Source organism: Terrapene carolina, unplaced genomic scaffold, assembly GCF_002925995.2.
Source record: "Terrapene carolina triunguis isolate 2854851 unplaced genomic scaffold, T_m_triunguis-2.0 Scaffold42, whole genome shotgun sequence".
NCBI classification, from domain to species: domain Eukaryota; kingdom Metazoa; phylum Chordata; order Testudines; family Emydidae; genus Terrapene; species Terrapene triunguis.
In genome coordinates this window covers 11190819-11208906 of record NW_020664393.1, presented here as the reverse complement: position 1 = coordinate 11208906, position 18088 = coordinate 11190819, and the positions used below count along the sequence as shown (strand labels likewise).

The 18088-nt window shown below is 39.7% G+C and overlaps 1 protein-coding gene across 2 annotated transcripts in view; it reads left to right on the top strand.

The window, feature by feature from the left end:
• The window catches only part of GRIK2 (glutamate ionotropic receptor kainate type subunit 2), a 568360-nt gene that overhangs the window by 286586 nt on the left and 263686 nt on the right, over positions 1-18088 (top strand). For both annotated transcript variants that reach the window (XM_024198431.1, XM_026652891.1), the window contains exons 7-8: positions 9419-9562; positions 11089-11196. In XM_024198431.1, the coding sequence (XP_024054199.1) occupies positions 9419-9562; positions 11089-11196 (252 nt within the window). The remainder of the gene's footprint in view (positions 1-9418; positions 9563-11088; positions 11197-18088) is intronic.

The following is an 18088-nucleotide window of genomic DNA, read 5'->3' as shown; positions in this document are numbered from 1 at the left end:
AGGGGAAGCAGTCTGCTTCTATCACAAAGCCAGTCCTAAAAGGAAAAGAAGATACTTTAATTTTACTTTATAGGGGCTGATTCTTCTCCCCTTGCACACATATTGGGCTCATTTCTGGAATTAGGAGTTACACATTTATTGCAGTGGACTTACGAGAACTCAATAAATGGAAGTAACCCTGGAGAACAGGAAATTACACATAATACAGAGAAAGGAGGAGGAAAGGGATGTTATTTGCTTTGGCTATGTGCTTTGCCATTTATTCCATTTTTTAAAAATTAATACTTTTGTAATTTGTATTAAATTATCGGCATGTGAGGCAAGGCCTAGGAGAAGGGATAAATGATTAGCACTGGAAAGTTCTTTTACTGTCAGACTGAGCAGGTTGGTGGGATTTCAATAGGGGAGTTTCAGTGTATAAATATAAATGTCACGGTGGTGCCCTGAGTAGTGCAATACACTGAAAACCGCAGCCAGTGGGAGCTGCGATCGGCCAAACCTGTGGACGCGCCAGGTAAACAAACCGTCCCCCGCTAGTGGATTTCCCTGATGGGCCGTGTGCCAAAGGTTGCCGATCCCTGGTCTAAACTATTGTAAGGATGGATATCTTGTTACAGATATGGGAGTGACTATGCAAATGACATAATTTCCATATGGGAGTGACTATGATAATAACTGTGTTGAGCCATTGACCAAGGTCAATGTGAACTAGATTTTACTGATGCCTTAACAGTCCCCTTAAGAGGTGGCTGCTTGTGGAGCTAAGAAGAATTCTGTGCCTTCTCTCTAATCAAGCTGCTTCCTGAGCTTACTAACCATTCCAAGATAAGTGAAATTATTTAAGACTTTGAACATGTTATATGAACTAATTTTAACATGTTGGAACGTTTTAAAGAACTACAGTAAAATTATTTGGTGGACAGTTTTCTTCCACTTTCTGTGCTACATTTCTCTGGCTACTTTTGTTATGGTTACCTTGGAAACAAATGGAGGCATACACTTGCTAATATATAGACTTGGTTTGTGCCCTGGGGATGCAGATAATAAATGAATACTTGCAGTGGATTTAACCAGAGAATGGGTAACTTCTAAAGTAAAACCAAGCATAGTTTTTCATACTTAGAAATAGAATTTTTATTGGGGCTGGAAATTGCTCATTCTTTATGCTCCACTGTATGAAGAAAAAAAAAAAAACCCAAAAGATTTTCCTGTGAAAAATTGAAAGGACACTTTAAAAAAAAATCCTCAAAATAAAAAGCAACAACTGTGGGATTTTGAGGGGTGGCATTCTAGTGGCTTAAGATCAGGACTGAGAGTTAGGAGGTCTTGAGTTCCATTCCCATCTCTGCAATCACTGCCCTTAAAGGTGGCCTGCAAAGGATGTTTTTTAAAAAGGGCTTGTGCCCTCTTTTGCATCTTTAAAGCCTTAAAATCTTTTTTTAAATGTTTTTTTTTCTGCTTGTTTTTCCCCTTTAGATATATCCGGAATGTCATGTCTGATCTTGTTTTGCTGGAGGATTTGTTGGGGGATCTTAGAGAATATAAATGGATAGCTCTCACACTGTAGGCTTAACAGTATGTAACAGATTTCTTTTCTCCACAATATGAATTAGTCATTGACATTAAATAGGGATTTAACAAAAACAAAAATATCAAAGAACTTTAAGCACTTTGACTAAAAATCCTTTGCCCTCTCACTAGCTATGCTTTCGCTCTTTACTATCTCATCAGTTCTGTAGTCTTCACAGAGTCTTTCAGGTTGGACTGGACCTGAATTTCTAATGTAAAATATAAACAGAAAAAAAATGTTGGAACCCAGCAAAAACTCATCAGCTCTTCTCTATACATCATGAAGGCACAAGCTTTAAATATAGCATTTCACAAACATTAAGGTCTTGTTATGAGCTGGGTGAAAACTTGTTATGAGTTGAGTTAAAACATCATTTAGGTGAACACATCTTTCACCTAAGATAGTTGGAGGAAACATGGATGGGGTCCACACCTAAAACAAGGCCTAATAGAGAAACTAGCACCGTGTGTGCAGGGAGGTTCTACTGGGTATTATGACCAAGTATGTGAGTGAACTCAGTAACTGAGAGAGACCAGAGAAAGACAACTTGAAGCATGGTGTCTGATCCTGGAAGAAACCTGGGGGAGAGTTAACTGAGTCAGGGGTGCAGGCTAAGAAATACTGTGAAAGGTGCTGTGAGCAAAAGAAGCCGTTTCCTGCTATCTGATTACTTCTGCATTCAGAAACACTGGACTTTGTATATTCTTTGCAGATAAACAAAACTGCACCACAGGAATACCTATCACCAATTTCTACTCCCAACTGAACTTCCCCAGGGCCCCAAACTTTGACTATCCTCTTGCTTCAGAAGGGGACAATAGTATGAAGGTGGTAATTGTCACTGTCCTTCCATCTGTAGGGGGATGGACTATATACCTAAGGACTCTTTGAAAGCTCTAATTTCTATGGCTCCACATCTGTCATTCCACTTATGCAATGAAAAGTCTGCTGACTTCATTGAAAAATTTGCCTGTATAAAGAAGGACTGCCCCTGTGTACTGCAAATTTAGAAATATACGAATTATCTGAGCTATAGAAAATAAACCAGTTTCCTGTTATTTTCCGCTCTTCTCACAATCAATAAAATTACCAGTAAATACCAGTCAAATCCAAACAGGGTTAAGCTTGTCTATCCCATTGGTACTGAGTTATTTATAATACCACTCAATTTAGAGAGCTTCCTCGATTCCAAGTATTCCACAGAATATCTTTAAAATCGGAGGCCATTTATTTCTCTAGGCTTTTATTAGTGAAAAATTTAATTCAGAAAAAATAATTATATTAGTTAAATGAAACTTAATTGGAAACCTGTAGGTTTACCTGCTTTCCATCCGTTTCTTAATCAACTGGTTTTGAGCAGTGAAGAATTCCTCCACATCATGCTTGAATATCATCTAAATTACTTAGAAATTGTAGATTAGGGTTTAAAGAAGGCTGGGATTTGTATAATAAAAACTGAAATAGGATTTTCTGTCTGAAGAGCAGTACTACTTCTTTAGAACTATTTAATGAAGAAATAGAATTAGTCAGGAAAACCCCTATCCTGAATTAATGTCATGCCTGAGTGTATAATACACATATAGTAGATGTTTTCTAAAATTGTAAAGTATATTTTTGCATTTTAAAACTAGATAAGAACTAAAATATATTGAAGTGTAAACAAAAATAATGCAGTTCATTGGGTACATAGACCTCTCTTCTACTTGGAAAAAAGTGACATGTAGAGGTTCAGTATATGTAGCCATTTATGTCTTTCTGTTTCTGTGTCCACATACACATGTGGACACAGAAACATCATGTGGGTAAATGTGGAAGCTGCAATTTTTTTTAACCAATAGTAGTTAACACCCAAAAGTATTCAGCAAGAGTGTTCCAGTGCTGATCTCAACTGATACCTCTGGCTTCTGATGTACTGCACCTGAGGGTAAGTGTGAAGGGAAGGCCATGCCCCCTCTACACCCTCAGGCCTATCCAATGACTCTTTCTGGATGTCAAGGTCCCAGATCCTTCCTTTCCCCATACTGGAGGGAGAAAAGCCACTCAGATAGAGGAATATCCCTCACCATGAGTGCTTAGCAAGCTCAGTGGGATTTGGGGCCTTTAGCTGGACCATTTGCAACCCACCAACTTCATTGGAAGTCCCCCAACAGGTCTCCTGTATGCCAGATTGAAGGGGAAAAAACCCAAACATCAGTTTGTCAATTTCACCATGTGGGGAAAAACCCTTCCAGATGCACAAGTTCATGGGTCCAGATCTAACACATCCAAGGGTGCTGAGGGAATTGACTGATGTGATTGCAGAGCCATTGGCCATTATCTTTGAAAACTCATGGCGATTGAGGGAGGTTCTGGACGATTGGAAAAAGGCAAATATAGTACCCATCTTTAAAAAAGGGAAGAAGGGGAATCTGGGGAACTACAGACCAGTCAGCCTCACCTCAGTCCCTGGAAAAATCATGGAGCAGATCTTCAAGGAAACCATTTTGAAGCACTTGGAGGAGAGGACAGTGATCAGGAACAGTCAACATAGATTTACCAAGGGCAAGTCATGCCTGACCAACCTGATTGCCTTCTATGATGAGATAACTGGCTTTGTGGATATGGGGAAAGCAGGGGACATGATATATCTTGACTTTAGCAAAGCTTTTGTTACGGTCTCCCACAGTATTCTTGCCAGCAAGTTAAAAAGGTATGGATTGGATGAATAGACTATAAGGTGGATAGAAAGCTGGCTAGATTGTCGGACTCAATAGGTATTGATCAACAGCTCAATGTCTAGTTGGCAGCTGGTATCAAGCGGAGTGCCCCAGGGGTTGGTCCTGGGGCTGGTTTTGTTCAACATCTTCATTAATGATCTGGATGATGGGATGGATTGCACCCTCAACAAGTTCGCGGATGACACTAAGCTGGGGGAGAGGTAGATAACGCTGGAGGGTAGGGATAGGGTCCAGAGTGACCTAGACAAATTGGAAGATTGAACCAAAAGATATCTGATGAGGTTCAACAAGGACAAGTGCAAAGTTCTGCACTTAGTACAGAAGAATCCCATGCACTGCTACAGGCTGGGGACCGACTGGCTAAGCAGAAGTTCTGCAGAAAAGGACCTGGGGATTACAGTGGATGAGAAGCTGTATATGAGTCAGCCGTATGCCCTTGTTGCCAGGAAGGCTAACAGCATATTGGTCTGCATTAGTAGGAGAATTGCCAGCAGATCTAGGGAAGTGATTATTCCCCTCTATTTTGCACCGGTGAGGCCACATCTGGAGTATTGCATCCAGTTTTGGGCCCCACACTACAGGGAGGATGTGGACAAATTGGAGAGAGTCCAGCGAAGGGCAATGAAAATGATTAGAGATCTGAGGACATGACTTATGAGGAAAGGCTGAGGGAACTGGGCTTGTTTAGTCTGCAGAAGAAAAGAGTGAGGGGGGATTCGATAGCAGCCTTCAAATACTTAAAGGGGAGTTCCAGAGAGGATGGAGCTCGGCTGTTCTCAGTGGTGGCAGATGACAGAACAAGGAGCAATGGTCTCAAGTTGCAGTGGGGGAGGTCTAGGTTGAATATTAGGAAACACTATTTCACTAGGAGGGTGGTGAAGCACTGGAATGGGTTACCTAGGGAGATGGTGGAATCTCCATCCTTAGAGGTTTTTAAGGCCTGGTTTTTAATGATGTAATAGGTGTTGGTTCTGCTTTGAGCAGGAGGTTGGACTAGATGACCTCCTGAGGTCTCTTCCAACCTAATCTTCTATGATTCCAAAACTGGTGATCAGCCTAGGCCCTGGCATTACAGGAGACCCAGCACATCTACGTAAAGGTGGAATGGGTGAGGGTGAAACATGAAGCCTACAAAGACTTCCCATCCCCAGGAAGCTGCTTAAACTCATCCAGTGTCCCCTCACCCCACTACAGGAGAGGAGCCTATAACACTATCCTTCACCACCCCCATCACCCAAAAGGAGTGGCGGTGGGTAGGACAAGTCCCAGCACCTGGATGATAAAGGATATATCTACACTTGGAGCTGGGGGTGTGATTCCCAGCTTGAGACTACATACTTGTACGAGCTTTGATCAAGCCTGTGTGGTAAAAATAAAAATCACAACCTCAGCTCCAAGTGTAGACATATCCAGAGACTTTCTTGCCTTTCCCTTTCTTGGCACTATTGTGAGGAAGAGGAAGGTGAAGGGGGGAAGTCCCAAACACACCAAGGTAGTGAGATAATGATTAGCAAAAACAAACAAACAAAAAAACCCAAACAAAAGCCACCCACAACAACCAAAACCACATTGGATGCTGGACACAGATATACCATCATGTTCAAAGAATGTATGCTAAAGCAAAAACAACAAGATGCATCTGAAGAAGTGAGGTTTTTTAGCCACAAAAGCTTATACCCAAATAAATCTGTTAGTCTTTAAGGTGCCACTGGACTCCTTGTTGTTTTTGTGGATACAGACTAACACGGCTACCCCCTGATACTATGCTAAAGCATTAACCTCACTTTTCAAACCATTTTGTAGAATGGACAAAAGAAAAAAGAATCAAATTACATGATATATTTTTTAAAATGGACATAGTCCTACTTCTAGGGTTGCCAGGTTTCTACTCGCACAAAACCAAATATCCTTGCCCCACCCCTCCTCCAAGGCCCCACCCCCACTCACTCCATCCCCCCTCCTTCTATTGCTTGCTGTCCCCACCCTAACTTGCTGATTTTTACCGGGCTGGCTCAGGGGGTTGGGGTGCAGGAGGATGTGAGGGCTCCAGCTGGGGATGCCGGCTCTGGGGTGGGGCTGGGGATGAGGGGTTGGGAGTGCAGGAGGGTGGTCCGGGCTGGGACTGAGGTGTTTGGAGGGAGGGAGGTGGATCAGGGCTGGGGCTGGGGGTCGGGGCATGGGAGCGGGTCAAGGGTGCAGGCTCCAGGCGGTACTTACCTCAGGCGGCTCCCGGAAACGGTGTCATGTTCCCCCTCTGGCTCCTATGCAGAGGCACAACCAGGTGGCTCTGCGTGCTGCCCCATCCGCAGGTGCCACTCTGCAACTCCCATTGGCCAGGATTCCCAGCAAATGAGAACTGCAAAGCCAGTGCTTGGGGTGGGGGCAGTGTGCGGAGCCCCCTGGCTGACCCTATGAGTAGGAGCTGTAGGGGGGACATGCCGTTGCTTCCAGGAGTCACGCGGAGCCCCGGCAGGCAGGGAGCCTGCCTTAGTCCTGCTGTGCTGCCAACTGGACTTTTAACAGCCTGATCAGTGGTGCTGACCAGAGCCGCCAGGGTCCCTTTTCGACCAAGTGTTCCGGTCAAAAACTGGATACCTGGCAACCCTACCTACTTCTGAAGCAGACAATTTTAATTTGACTCCCTGAAATTCAAGTAACTGCATTATTCAGTATTCCTAACAATTCCTCATTAAAGCAGTTTGCACTGGGCAACGTTATAAGGTTTTGTGTCACTCTGCGACTTATGTTTATCTAGTTTTTGCAGTTATTTTGATGGTTGTACATGAAATAATATATTTACATTCAAGACCATGTTGCTTGTCTTCTTGATAGATATCTGTGGACTGTGAACATTATTGTATTAGGTTTCACTTCATGAATGTCTGAGTGAAACTCTTTCACAAGTATTTATGAGAAGTTGTAGTTTTGATCAGAAGGAAAAAAGGATTATTTTTGTTGATGAAAATGGCTCTTCACTGCAAACACAATGAAATTTCACTTTGGACAAAATCATGAGTTTTCTTTAGTGCCTTGAGAGGGCTGCTGCTTCCTGAGTGGTTCCTGGTGACCAGAATTCCCTTTGAAGCAGCCTCCCTCTGTTCTCCCTCTTCAGAGCCCCGTAAAGGCTCCCCACAGCTTTTCTTATCAGTCCTACCGCTTTTCACTTGGGGCTAGTTTGCAAAGCCTTCCAAATAGTCCCACCAGTAAAGTCTATCACTACAATCCAAAGGTTCACACTTATCTCTGGCTTTTCTGCCATGCACACAGAGCTCTTCCTGCCACAGCCTGCTCTTCACAGGGTCACTTCTCATAACTGTCTATTCCTTTTAGTTTAATTTTCTGGCTCTGGCTTGCGTCTCTGACCATTGTCTCCCCTGTTCTGCAGGAGAAGGTAGTCTACATACTGTCCTCCTCCAGACATATTTGTTCATGGTTGGGGTGGGGCAAATTGAATATGAAGGAGGTTTAGTTGTTGATTAGTTTAATCTATTTGTTGCAGTGGGCTGTCTCTCTCTTTCAATAACACTGTTCTTATTCCTGTTTTTGCTAAAAATGGTGATGGTTACTATGGAAAGCATTCTGACTACTGATTTCTACAGGAGATGTGTGATTAGCATTTCCTTTCTTTGGTTGGGAGAATATAGTTAGAAGTTGGCCAGTGAAAATACATGCTTGCAAGAAGACCATAGCACATACATTTGAAATCTGAGCCAGACTAATGTGTAGTACATTATTTTATGGTTTCCTTGAGAAAATATTGAATAGCTCCAACTTTAGCAAGATGCGGCCACCAGAATTTTAATTTATACAAAGTAGACTTAGTATATTACTCCAGCCTTTGGGAGCTATATTGGCTCCTTCTCAGATATCAATCTGGCCTTAAAAATATTTTAATGAGTTATTAGGTTGTGAACAATTTAGGATCTGTGTATTTTTTTGTCTGAGTTGTAGTATCAGTACAAGCTTAGTTGCTGCTTGAATCATCTGAAGCTACTGTACTGACTATTTCAAAATTGGGATTTATTCCCATTTGAATTTTGAAATGTCACCTCAGGAGACCTATTTAAATCTAAATGTGTCTTATGGTCTATAAAGGCATAGCACTTTTGCATATTGTAAAATGCCCTGGGATGCATTTGCATGAAAGGCGCTATATAAGCTCATTTTGTATTACATTGTATTGTATTGTGACAAGTGCAATAATCTCCAGGTTTCCTATCCATTAAAGAACTCATTTCACAGCTCACTAATTATGTGAATGAGAAGGGGAAATAGGTCCTTTTTCTCTAAGGTATGGTGAGCAGATGGCAGAGTTCATTTCTACCGGCTGAGTCTGAGGTCCTCTTCTCAGTTTTGGTGGCAACACTTGCCACTGTTTATCAAACAAAATGAAAGAGACATATTGGTTTCTTTGCAAAGTGTACTGTGTCGGTTGAGTGACTAGCTCAATACTGTTAGCATGATGCTGGTTAGCATTTACTGGGCATAAAAAGGCTATTTATTTGGACGGGCACAAGATAGCAATTAAAATGAATATGAATTTTAATGTAAATCTGAATTGCCTCTCATTTATGGGAAAAATTGGTCAAGTCAACCCTAGGGACTAAACTGAGTTCCTAAAAAGTGATTAGTGAATATGCTGAGCACCTTTGGGATTGTATCTTCTCTGTAATTCTAAAATAGAAAAATATTATTATTTTCACTGCCTGTGTATGTTCCTTCTTAGCTGAAGCCTTTGTAATCTTTCATTTTCCTCCTCACACAAGAGAATAACTTGCTCGTTGACTTATACATGCATAGTGTGATTTATATAGGCCCCTAAGGTACTTCTTTTTTAATATTATAAACAAGTCATCTTAGTTGTCAGAGCTCTGCAGTGATCCCAGATAGTATATAATTGGGCCCTTACATCTGGATTAAAAAAGAAAAGCTAAAACTGAAGAGCTTGACATTTCTGATGTAGGAACTTGGTAACTATGTTTTATTTGACAGTGCTGCACAGGCAGTCATACTGTTTTCTCCCTGCATTATAACAAACAGCAGGACAGATTTTTTCTTTCTCTCTTTTTTTTATTCTCTATCATGCACTTTCAATTTTGTGTTCACTGCATTGATTTCATTCTAATTTCAGACAGACGCAGCTTTAATGTATGATGCAGTTCATGTGGTGTCAGTGGCTGTCCAGCAGTTCCCACAGATGACTGTCAGTTCATTACAGTGTAATCGTCACAAACCATGGCGCTTTGGGACCCGCTTTATGAGTCTCATTAAAGAGGTATGTCTTTAATAAAATATGTTCTGGTTTCTTCTTACCCCTACCCACATCCCATCTTCCCCCCACCCTTAGTCTACTTTAATCCCCCCCAGCAGGTGGGATTATTTCTGCTTGTTGTGTGGGGGGAGATTTGCAGTCAAAGCCTCATTTACATTTAAAAACTGTTCATATGGTTGTTCATACAGGAACAATTTATAAATATAAAAAACACAAAAGGGTGAAAGTACTGCACTGCAAATAGACAAAATGAAATGTTTTGCTGATAGATCTTTCTTGGAACTTCTGTGATGCTAAAATGATCATAGAGGCAAATATGTAATCAATAATTCGAAAAGCAAAATTCTAGCCTATAGTCCTTGGTCCACCACTTCCCAGGCAACTTTACCTCCGCCTTTTCCACTTTAATCTGTTCGCTATTTATTCTGTACAGCTCTTGTAATGTAAAAATCTATAGGCTGGATTATTTTCTTCCATAAATGTCTTTAATTTATATGTTTTGCCTCAATGTAACTTCTCTTGGATTTTTATTTAAAATTTAGTACTTATACAGTCATGGATAATTTAAGATGTTGAGGGTCAACACTGTACACTGTTCAAATATGTTGTCCCGTAAGTGCCTAGCTCTGAATTTTCCATTGTAAGTAGAGGAGATACTGTGGTAAAGAGAAATACAGCAGTGCAGTAAATTTCCATCTTTAACAGTGCCTACTTGCAAGATCATAAATTGCTTTTCTGACATCTCCTCTTGAATGCTTTCACTATAACAGATAATATTGGGAGTGGAATATACTTCTTATTTTCAATTATTAACAATGACCATGCTTGCAGAACCCATTAATGGCAACATTTGGCTCTACCACTTAAAAATTGTCATCTCTAAGTTATAAGAAAATAATATATTGTGCCTTCTAAAATTAAGCATTCATTTCTGATAGGTGCTGACTCAGGTCCCATAAATGTCATAGCTGATGGAACTAGGGGTCCTGGGAGTGCTGCCGCACCCCCAGGCTTGAAGTTGTTTCCATTATATACAGGGTTTACAGTTTATTTAAATGGCTCTCAGCACCCCCACTATAAAAATTGTTCCAACACCCTGTCAATGCCTGTTGTCTCAAAGGGATTTGAGGCTTAGCACCTCGCAGCATCAAGACCTTATTTGCAGAAAAGAAAAATGACAGAAATTAAACAAATCTAGTACATATAGTGGGGAAAATAAAAATGGTAATTATAAATGTCTGAGGCGAGTTAATGGAAACAGTCTTCAATCACACTAAGTGAGACCACTTTTATTGGCTAAAATGGAAGGCTAAGAAATTGTGTACAGAGATTAAAGAAAGGTTGGTTTAATTAGGAAAAACCCTGAGAATCTCAGAAATGAATATTAAATTATTTTATCTTTAGATCAGCCACAAGGTGAATTATTTAAATGTAATGAATAATTAATCTTCCCATTTTGGTAGAAATTAATTTTTTGTTCTTTTTTTTTTGGCTTCTTATTTATGGAAATTATTTTTCTTCTTCCATAGGCCCACTGGGAAGGCCTCACAGGCAGGATAACTTTCAACAAAACCAATGGCTTAAGGACAGATTTTGATTTAGATGTGATCAGCCTCAAGGAAGAAGGTCTTGAAAAGGTACTTGAGATGTTCATCTTATTTGCTTGGAGAATAATGTGAAATATTAAAAAAAATACTTTCCCTGTATGAGAAAGCTATTTATACCATGTTATAACTGCATCATATTGAATGTAGGTGCATATTTGTGCTCTTAAGAAGGAGGTAGCCTTTAATAACCTTACAAAAAAAACCCAACCACTTATGTTTATGATGGAAATAAAGAGCTAACTCATAATTAGGAAGTAGAGGTAAAGTATTACTTAGGACAACTTAAGCATTTTGTTTTGGGCAATGTGTTATACTAGAACTACGGGAATGTGTACTGCCTTCGTTAACTAGGGTCTCGATACCATTATAATTAAGAAACATTTGAGTTTTGCTCTGAATATTTATGTATACAGTTCATATCCATAAAGATTACAGAATATCAATCACCAGACATAAATATAAATAATCAACATATAACCATAGAACAAGTACCAAAAATGTTAGAGTAGCATTTTTAAGTATAACAAGTCAAATGCTTAAGACAAATTTGTAAGGTGCTGTAGAGAAGTAAATAACAAGCATATATTTTGCAAAAGAGGATGATAGAAACAGAGGGTTGGATACTAGCTGAGTGTTTCTAGAAGTAGGGCTGGAGGTTTCTAGAGATGGTTTGTTATCTTTTTAATGATTTTTTTTTAGGAAATTCTGGGGAGATGGGGTAATGATGTGGGGAGGAATCTGAATGTCTAGGTGAAATTTAAACAGCTTTCTGTTATAAAACAAGAAAGCAAAGGGAGAGTGTCTGTCCTGCTCCATAAGCACTAAACATACAGTCAAGAGGGATTTGCTCAACCCCAGCCCAAAATTAAGGTTGATAGCAATACATTGAAAAAAGTGCAGCACACCTATAATTTGGACCGGGCTTGAAATTCTACTCCCCAGAAGTCAACGGTTGCATTCTCATTGATTTTAATAGTGCCGGAGTTGCAGCACAGATTTTCAAAACAGTTGCTCAGCTTCCCTTTAGGCACCGAAATGAAATGGCCAGTGTTTCAGAAGTGTCCAGAGCACTGGACAGGTCATTGTTCTTGAAGGAGTTTCTGGGTGCTGAACAATTTTGAAAATCTGGCCACATATTTAGGTGGTTCAGTGGGAGCTGCTGGAGGATGAGCTCCATTGAAAATCTACTCCATAATTCATGACCTTCTTCAACTGAGTCCAAAAGAGGGTTATAAAGTGTGGCTTAATTCAGCTACATTACAGAGAGGAAGAGAAACATACAAAGCCTCATTTCTCCTTTCAGCTTCAGCTTTCTTCAGATAGCCGTGGATATATAGTGCCTAGTGATAGGCACCCATGTCTGAAATTTTGGCCTATTTTCTCTCCCAATCCGTGTCCAATGTAACCTATGCAGAGGTTAACAAGGAAGAGGTTAACCTGCCCTTTAGCTAAGAGAGGCATTAAGGATGCTCGCTCTGAATACAGTACAGGAATGTATAGTGGAATAAATCTGGGTCTGCTGCAAGGAATTCTATAATTCTTTAGTCCACTATGGGCCAAATTTTGGGAGCTGTGGGGACTTGGGATTGAGTCTGATTGAAAGATGAAGACTGTCTTGGAAAATGTGTGGAGCAGAGAAGAGAACCAGGAGAGGGGATGTAGAGATGAGTACTCACCAGCTCTGAAAATCAGGCCTCTCATTTAAGTGCCTACACCTTATGGAATATAGGTGCCTAGTTATAGGAAAACACACTTGAAAACGTTGCTCTGAGATCTGAAAGTGATTGCAGATGAAGGGAGCAGGTTGTCATAATACAACTGTAGCATAGATCATAGACTCAGTAAATACAGCATAAACCATTAAAGCAGATTGTAAATCAGGAGTCCATCAAGTATCAAAATAGGGAACTTTTAATTTTAACTTTCAGAACTCTAATAGCAACAATCATATGAAACAAGCACCCCCTTCTGAAATCCACCTTCAAGGGCAAGAAGGCATCTGGCAAAAACTCTTACTCAGAGATATAACCATCACAAAATCCTCACCTAGGCTGAGTGTATAGCTTGAATCAAAGGTCTTAGTCCAACTGGGCTCTTAAACTGGAATGATTCCAGGCTGGAATGAGCTCAGGAGGCTATAGACCAGTTTTATAGTCCCTTGGCCACCTTTTACTGGTTTTAGTTAATCAGTGGTCTCCACTCAATCTCCCTCACTTTTTTTTCTTTATATATGTATCTGTATGTACATATTTCCTTTCTCATTAAACCACTTTTCCACCTTACAACTTCCAATCAGGAAGATGTAAGGGGCCAACAGCAACAAACCGCCTAAAATAAAACAAAACAGAATAAAAACAAACCAATACTGAGTAGTTTTCCACTCTTCAATAGGGAGCTGCTGTCCTTGCAATACTAAATTCTTAACAACAGGTGGTGCAATATAAAGTTATAAATTGCATTTACAAGACCCTCATATGGCCCAAGATAGAGTCCAGAGGTCTGCAGTAAACACTGTGGCTTCCCTTAGCTCCAGAGAAAGTGTTGCCAAATACTGCCCCAAGGTAAGAATGCCCAAATCTTACTTCTGCTATACAGAGTAGAAGAAGTCAATTTTGCAATATGCAACAAGATTCTCATTTCCTTTTTCCCTAAAGCTTTATGTATAACTGAATAAAGGAGTTTAATGTAAATAATATTCATTGTTATATTAATCCTATCCCAAATCCACTACTAGAGGCTTCATATTATCCTAGTGGCAAAGGTACAACAACAGGGCCTCAAACTGGTTATTCCTCAAGAGTGTTTAAGAATGAAGATTTATAGTAGGGAATCTTCTTGATTCAGCAAGAGAGCAAGTTGTATTAGCAGTAACTGAGATATGACCACCAAAGAAACAGAGACAGTCAATTGCAGAAAATGTTATGTTTTCTGTATGAATGCCAGGTGGGATACATATGTTTGCAGTGCAAGCTGACTTCCATGCTGGAAGAAAAAGTGAAGGGTCTGAAGCAGCAGGAGAAGCTGAATCAGTTCACAAAGGGAGGCACTGTTATGAGAGACCCAGCCACTTGAGACCAAGGATGGGATGGATATGGTGAAGTATGAAGGTAGACAGACAATAAGGAAGAAGAGAAGGGAAACAATATAGAGCTGTTCAACGTAATCACCAGCGACACACACTCTGGCCTTCATCAGTTAGGGAATAAATAGACTAAGAGGAGACTGAGGACTGTCAGTCTCCTGAGTAATGATTGAAAGGGAGCCACCAGAAACAAGAGTCGAGTCAACCTGGCAAATGGTTGTTTTGAAAATATGGTCCAGGCCATCTACAACTCAAATAGAGTCATTTTTTAATATGCTGGATCCTTAGAGTCAGAAAAAGGAATATGACAAGAAGGGCAAAAGAAAACCTAAATAATGGAAATGAATATCCATTTATTGCAGTCCACATGGGAGAAAATGAGAAAAGTGGGGCTAATAGTTCTATAGAATCAAGGATGACTTTAGAGGCATGGAAATAGAACTGATGATGGCAGCAATGCAGCTGAGCATCTCAGAGAGTCTTCCAGTGCCACACGTGAGTGTGAAGAAGGGAGAAAACTGATTCTGGAGACTAGCCAATCAGTACTAGCTAATGGAACAGAGAAGGAGCTTGTTTTTATGGAGCATTACAAGGCTTTCTTTGATGAGAGGGGAGTGTGTGCACTAGATCTCCATTTCATCAGAAGAATTAGCAAACGTATGGATTTAAAACTGAGTTTGGTAGGTAGATTTTAAGCTAGGTTGGTGGATATATGATTCCGATTTGAAAATGAGGAAGGATGAAAATGATCTACAGACACATATATAACAACAAACATAAGGATTTATGTACTATACAAGGAATATGGGAAATAAATAAAAACTGGAAGTGATACAGTTATCAAAACTGGGTATTCTTATTGATGGGTACCTTGAGGAAGAGGTGAAGTAGCACTGTGGGCCTGATCCTGAGAGGTGCTGAGCACTCTCAGCTTTGATTGATATGAGGGAGTTGAGGATGATCAGGCCCTATAATATGTTTCAGAAGCATTCACAAAACCAGTGTGATGCAATTTAATAATGAATAACAGTGAAATACTAGGGTGTGGATACAGGAAATAAAAATCAAGGAGCTATAGCAAGCATCTGGTACAGACACTGAGGACCAGTGGCTTATAAGAACAATAAGCAGCATAAATCATAAATCTTGCCAGGCAAGCTTGATTGCTTTTTTGATAGAAATACAAAATTAGTGGATGAAAGGAACACAGTGGATGTAATATATTTGGACTTCAGTAAAGTATTTGATACTGTATTTTGCAATCTTAGTTGAAAAATTAATGCAAATTGGCTTGGATAGAAACAGTGTCATGTGGATTGAAAGTTATCTGAAAGACCATCAACAAAAGGTGTTGATAAATGGCAACATATTGAACTACAGGAAGTGTCTATTGTCTTCCATAGCGATCTGTGTTATGTCTGGCCTTATTAAACATAATTTTTGATCTGGAAGAGGGAGCAAAAAGCATGTTAATTAAATTTACAGTTGATACAGTTGAAATTAGGAGATATGAACCACAGTCAAGACAAAGAAGTAAAACAAAGAGACACAGAGATTAGAAATTTGGGAAACAAATGCAGTCAGAAATTTTTCAGTTTGGAAAAGATTGCAGACATACATCTGGAGGAAAATAATCCAAAACACACATACCTAATAGGAGGGAGAAACTTGGGAAGCAGTAATGCTGAAAGAGACATAAGGGGCAGCAAAATAGACATAGTAGGCTGTGGAGGTTAAAAAATCTAAAACAAAAAACCACTAGTTTGAGCTGCCTGCTACAAAGGTATCACAGAGCAGGGAGTTAGTAATCCCTTTCTATATGGTTTATTGTGACCTCACTGAAATATTGCATTCATTTTGGGTTATTACCAAAATACATTGACAAACTGCAGGAAGAACAACAAAAATAATCAGAGGTGGAAGAAGTGGCTTTCATGGACAATTGAAGAGTTTAAATATTTTATTTTAGCTAAATAGTGACTGAGAACAATATATTGGTTTATAAGCATTTGAGTACACACAACAAAGATGGGGAAGTGAGTAGAACCATGAAATTAACAAACTGGAAAATTACGGCTATGTATTGTGGTAAACTTTCTCACAGTTAGGTGGCTCAAGCAGCAGAATAGCCTTCAAAGAGAAGTGGTGGAAGACCCATCTCTTGGGACTTATAAAACTGTACTAAATAAAAACCTTAGAGACAGTACAGTAGGGAATGATCCTGCATTGGAATGAGCATGCCCAAGGGCTTGTCTGTATGGGGACATCCATGAAAATTAATCTGAATTAACTAAAGGTGTGAATTTAAAGTGGATTCATTAAACCACATTAAATCCCTGTTGTTCAGAAATAAAATGACCCTAATTCGGTTTAGTTTAATTAATTTCCAAAGTAATTAAACTGATGTAACACCACTTTAATTCTGCAGGAGGGTGTTCACACAGAGATTTAATATGGTTTAACGAATCCATTTCAAATTCATACCTGAAATTAATTCAGATTAATTCTCCTGGATGCACCCATTTTTGAAAATATTGGCCTTAGAGAATAACAGACCTGTAAGCAATAAAACACCATGGATGTACAAATAGCAAGTAATGCCAGACAAGACTGATTTTTTTAAAATAATACATGAAAATGAAGAATTAGAGTTCAGTAAACAATGTATAGTAGAATTCTCTTAGTGAATTTGGACATAGTGAAACCTAAGTTAAGTACAGTGACAGTCCCAAATTGCTGCAATCCATTATAAAAGGCAAATTATCACTCTGATTATAGTGAAGCATTACTTATAGTAAGGCTGCTCTGCGCGGGGAAATTACTTTACTTTAAGTTGGTCCCCACTATATCTGAATTTTAATACAGCATTTGATACATTGTGTCATGAAATATTACTAGTGAAACAAGAATAAAATTGCCTTGGACAAGAACACTATCAAATTGACTGAAAATTGGCTGAAGTACATGAATATATGGTATGAATTGAGTTGAAAAATATTGTCCAATATTACACTGCAAATTTGGCTATATTTAATATCTTCATTAATGAACTGGAAGGAAGAGTGCATGGCACATTACTTAAATTAACAAATATGAAAGTGGGAGGTATCTTACTATACAAATGCCAGAGAGGACAAACAAATGAACAAAAAGATTTGGAGAGATCAGAAATATGTGCAATAACAAAATGAGTTTCAAACAAGTAAGTTAAATATTTTTTGAGGAAAATGGAATATGGAACTCAGGGCACGTCTTCACTACCCACCGATCCGGCGGGTAGCAATCGGTCTATCGGGGATCGACTTACCGCGTCTAGTGAAGACGCGATAAAATCGATCCCTGATGGCTCTACCGTCGACTCCGGAAATCCACCGCGGCAAGAGGCGGTAGCGGAGTCGACGGCGGTGCGGCAGCGGTCGACTTGCCACCGTCCTCACAGCCAGGTAAGTCGACCTAAAATACGCCACTTCAGCTATGCTATTCACGTAGCTGAAGTGGCGTATCTTAGGTCGACCCCCCGCTGTAGTGTAGACCTAGCCTCAGAGATTAAATGGAAAGGACTTAAATGGGAAATAGTAATATCAAAAAGACAATAGCTCAGATCTTGAAGTAATAAGCACTATAGAAATGTCTAATAAGTATAAAAATAATAATGATAAGGTAGTAAACTATAGGAGCTTGTCATGTATTATGGGGGGGGGGAAAGCCAATGTGATTTTGGCTGCACACTTGAAAGATTTGCATCACAGACCCTAAAGATGGTGATCCCTCTTATTGCAACACTAAAGGCACCACATCTAGAACAGTACATGCATGTTTGGGCACCTCACAGTCAGAAAA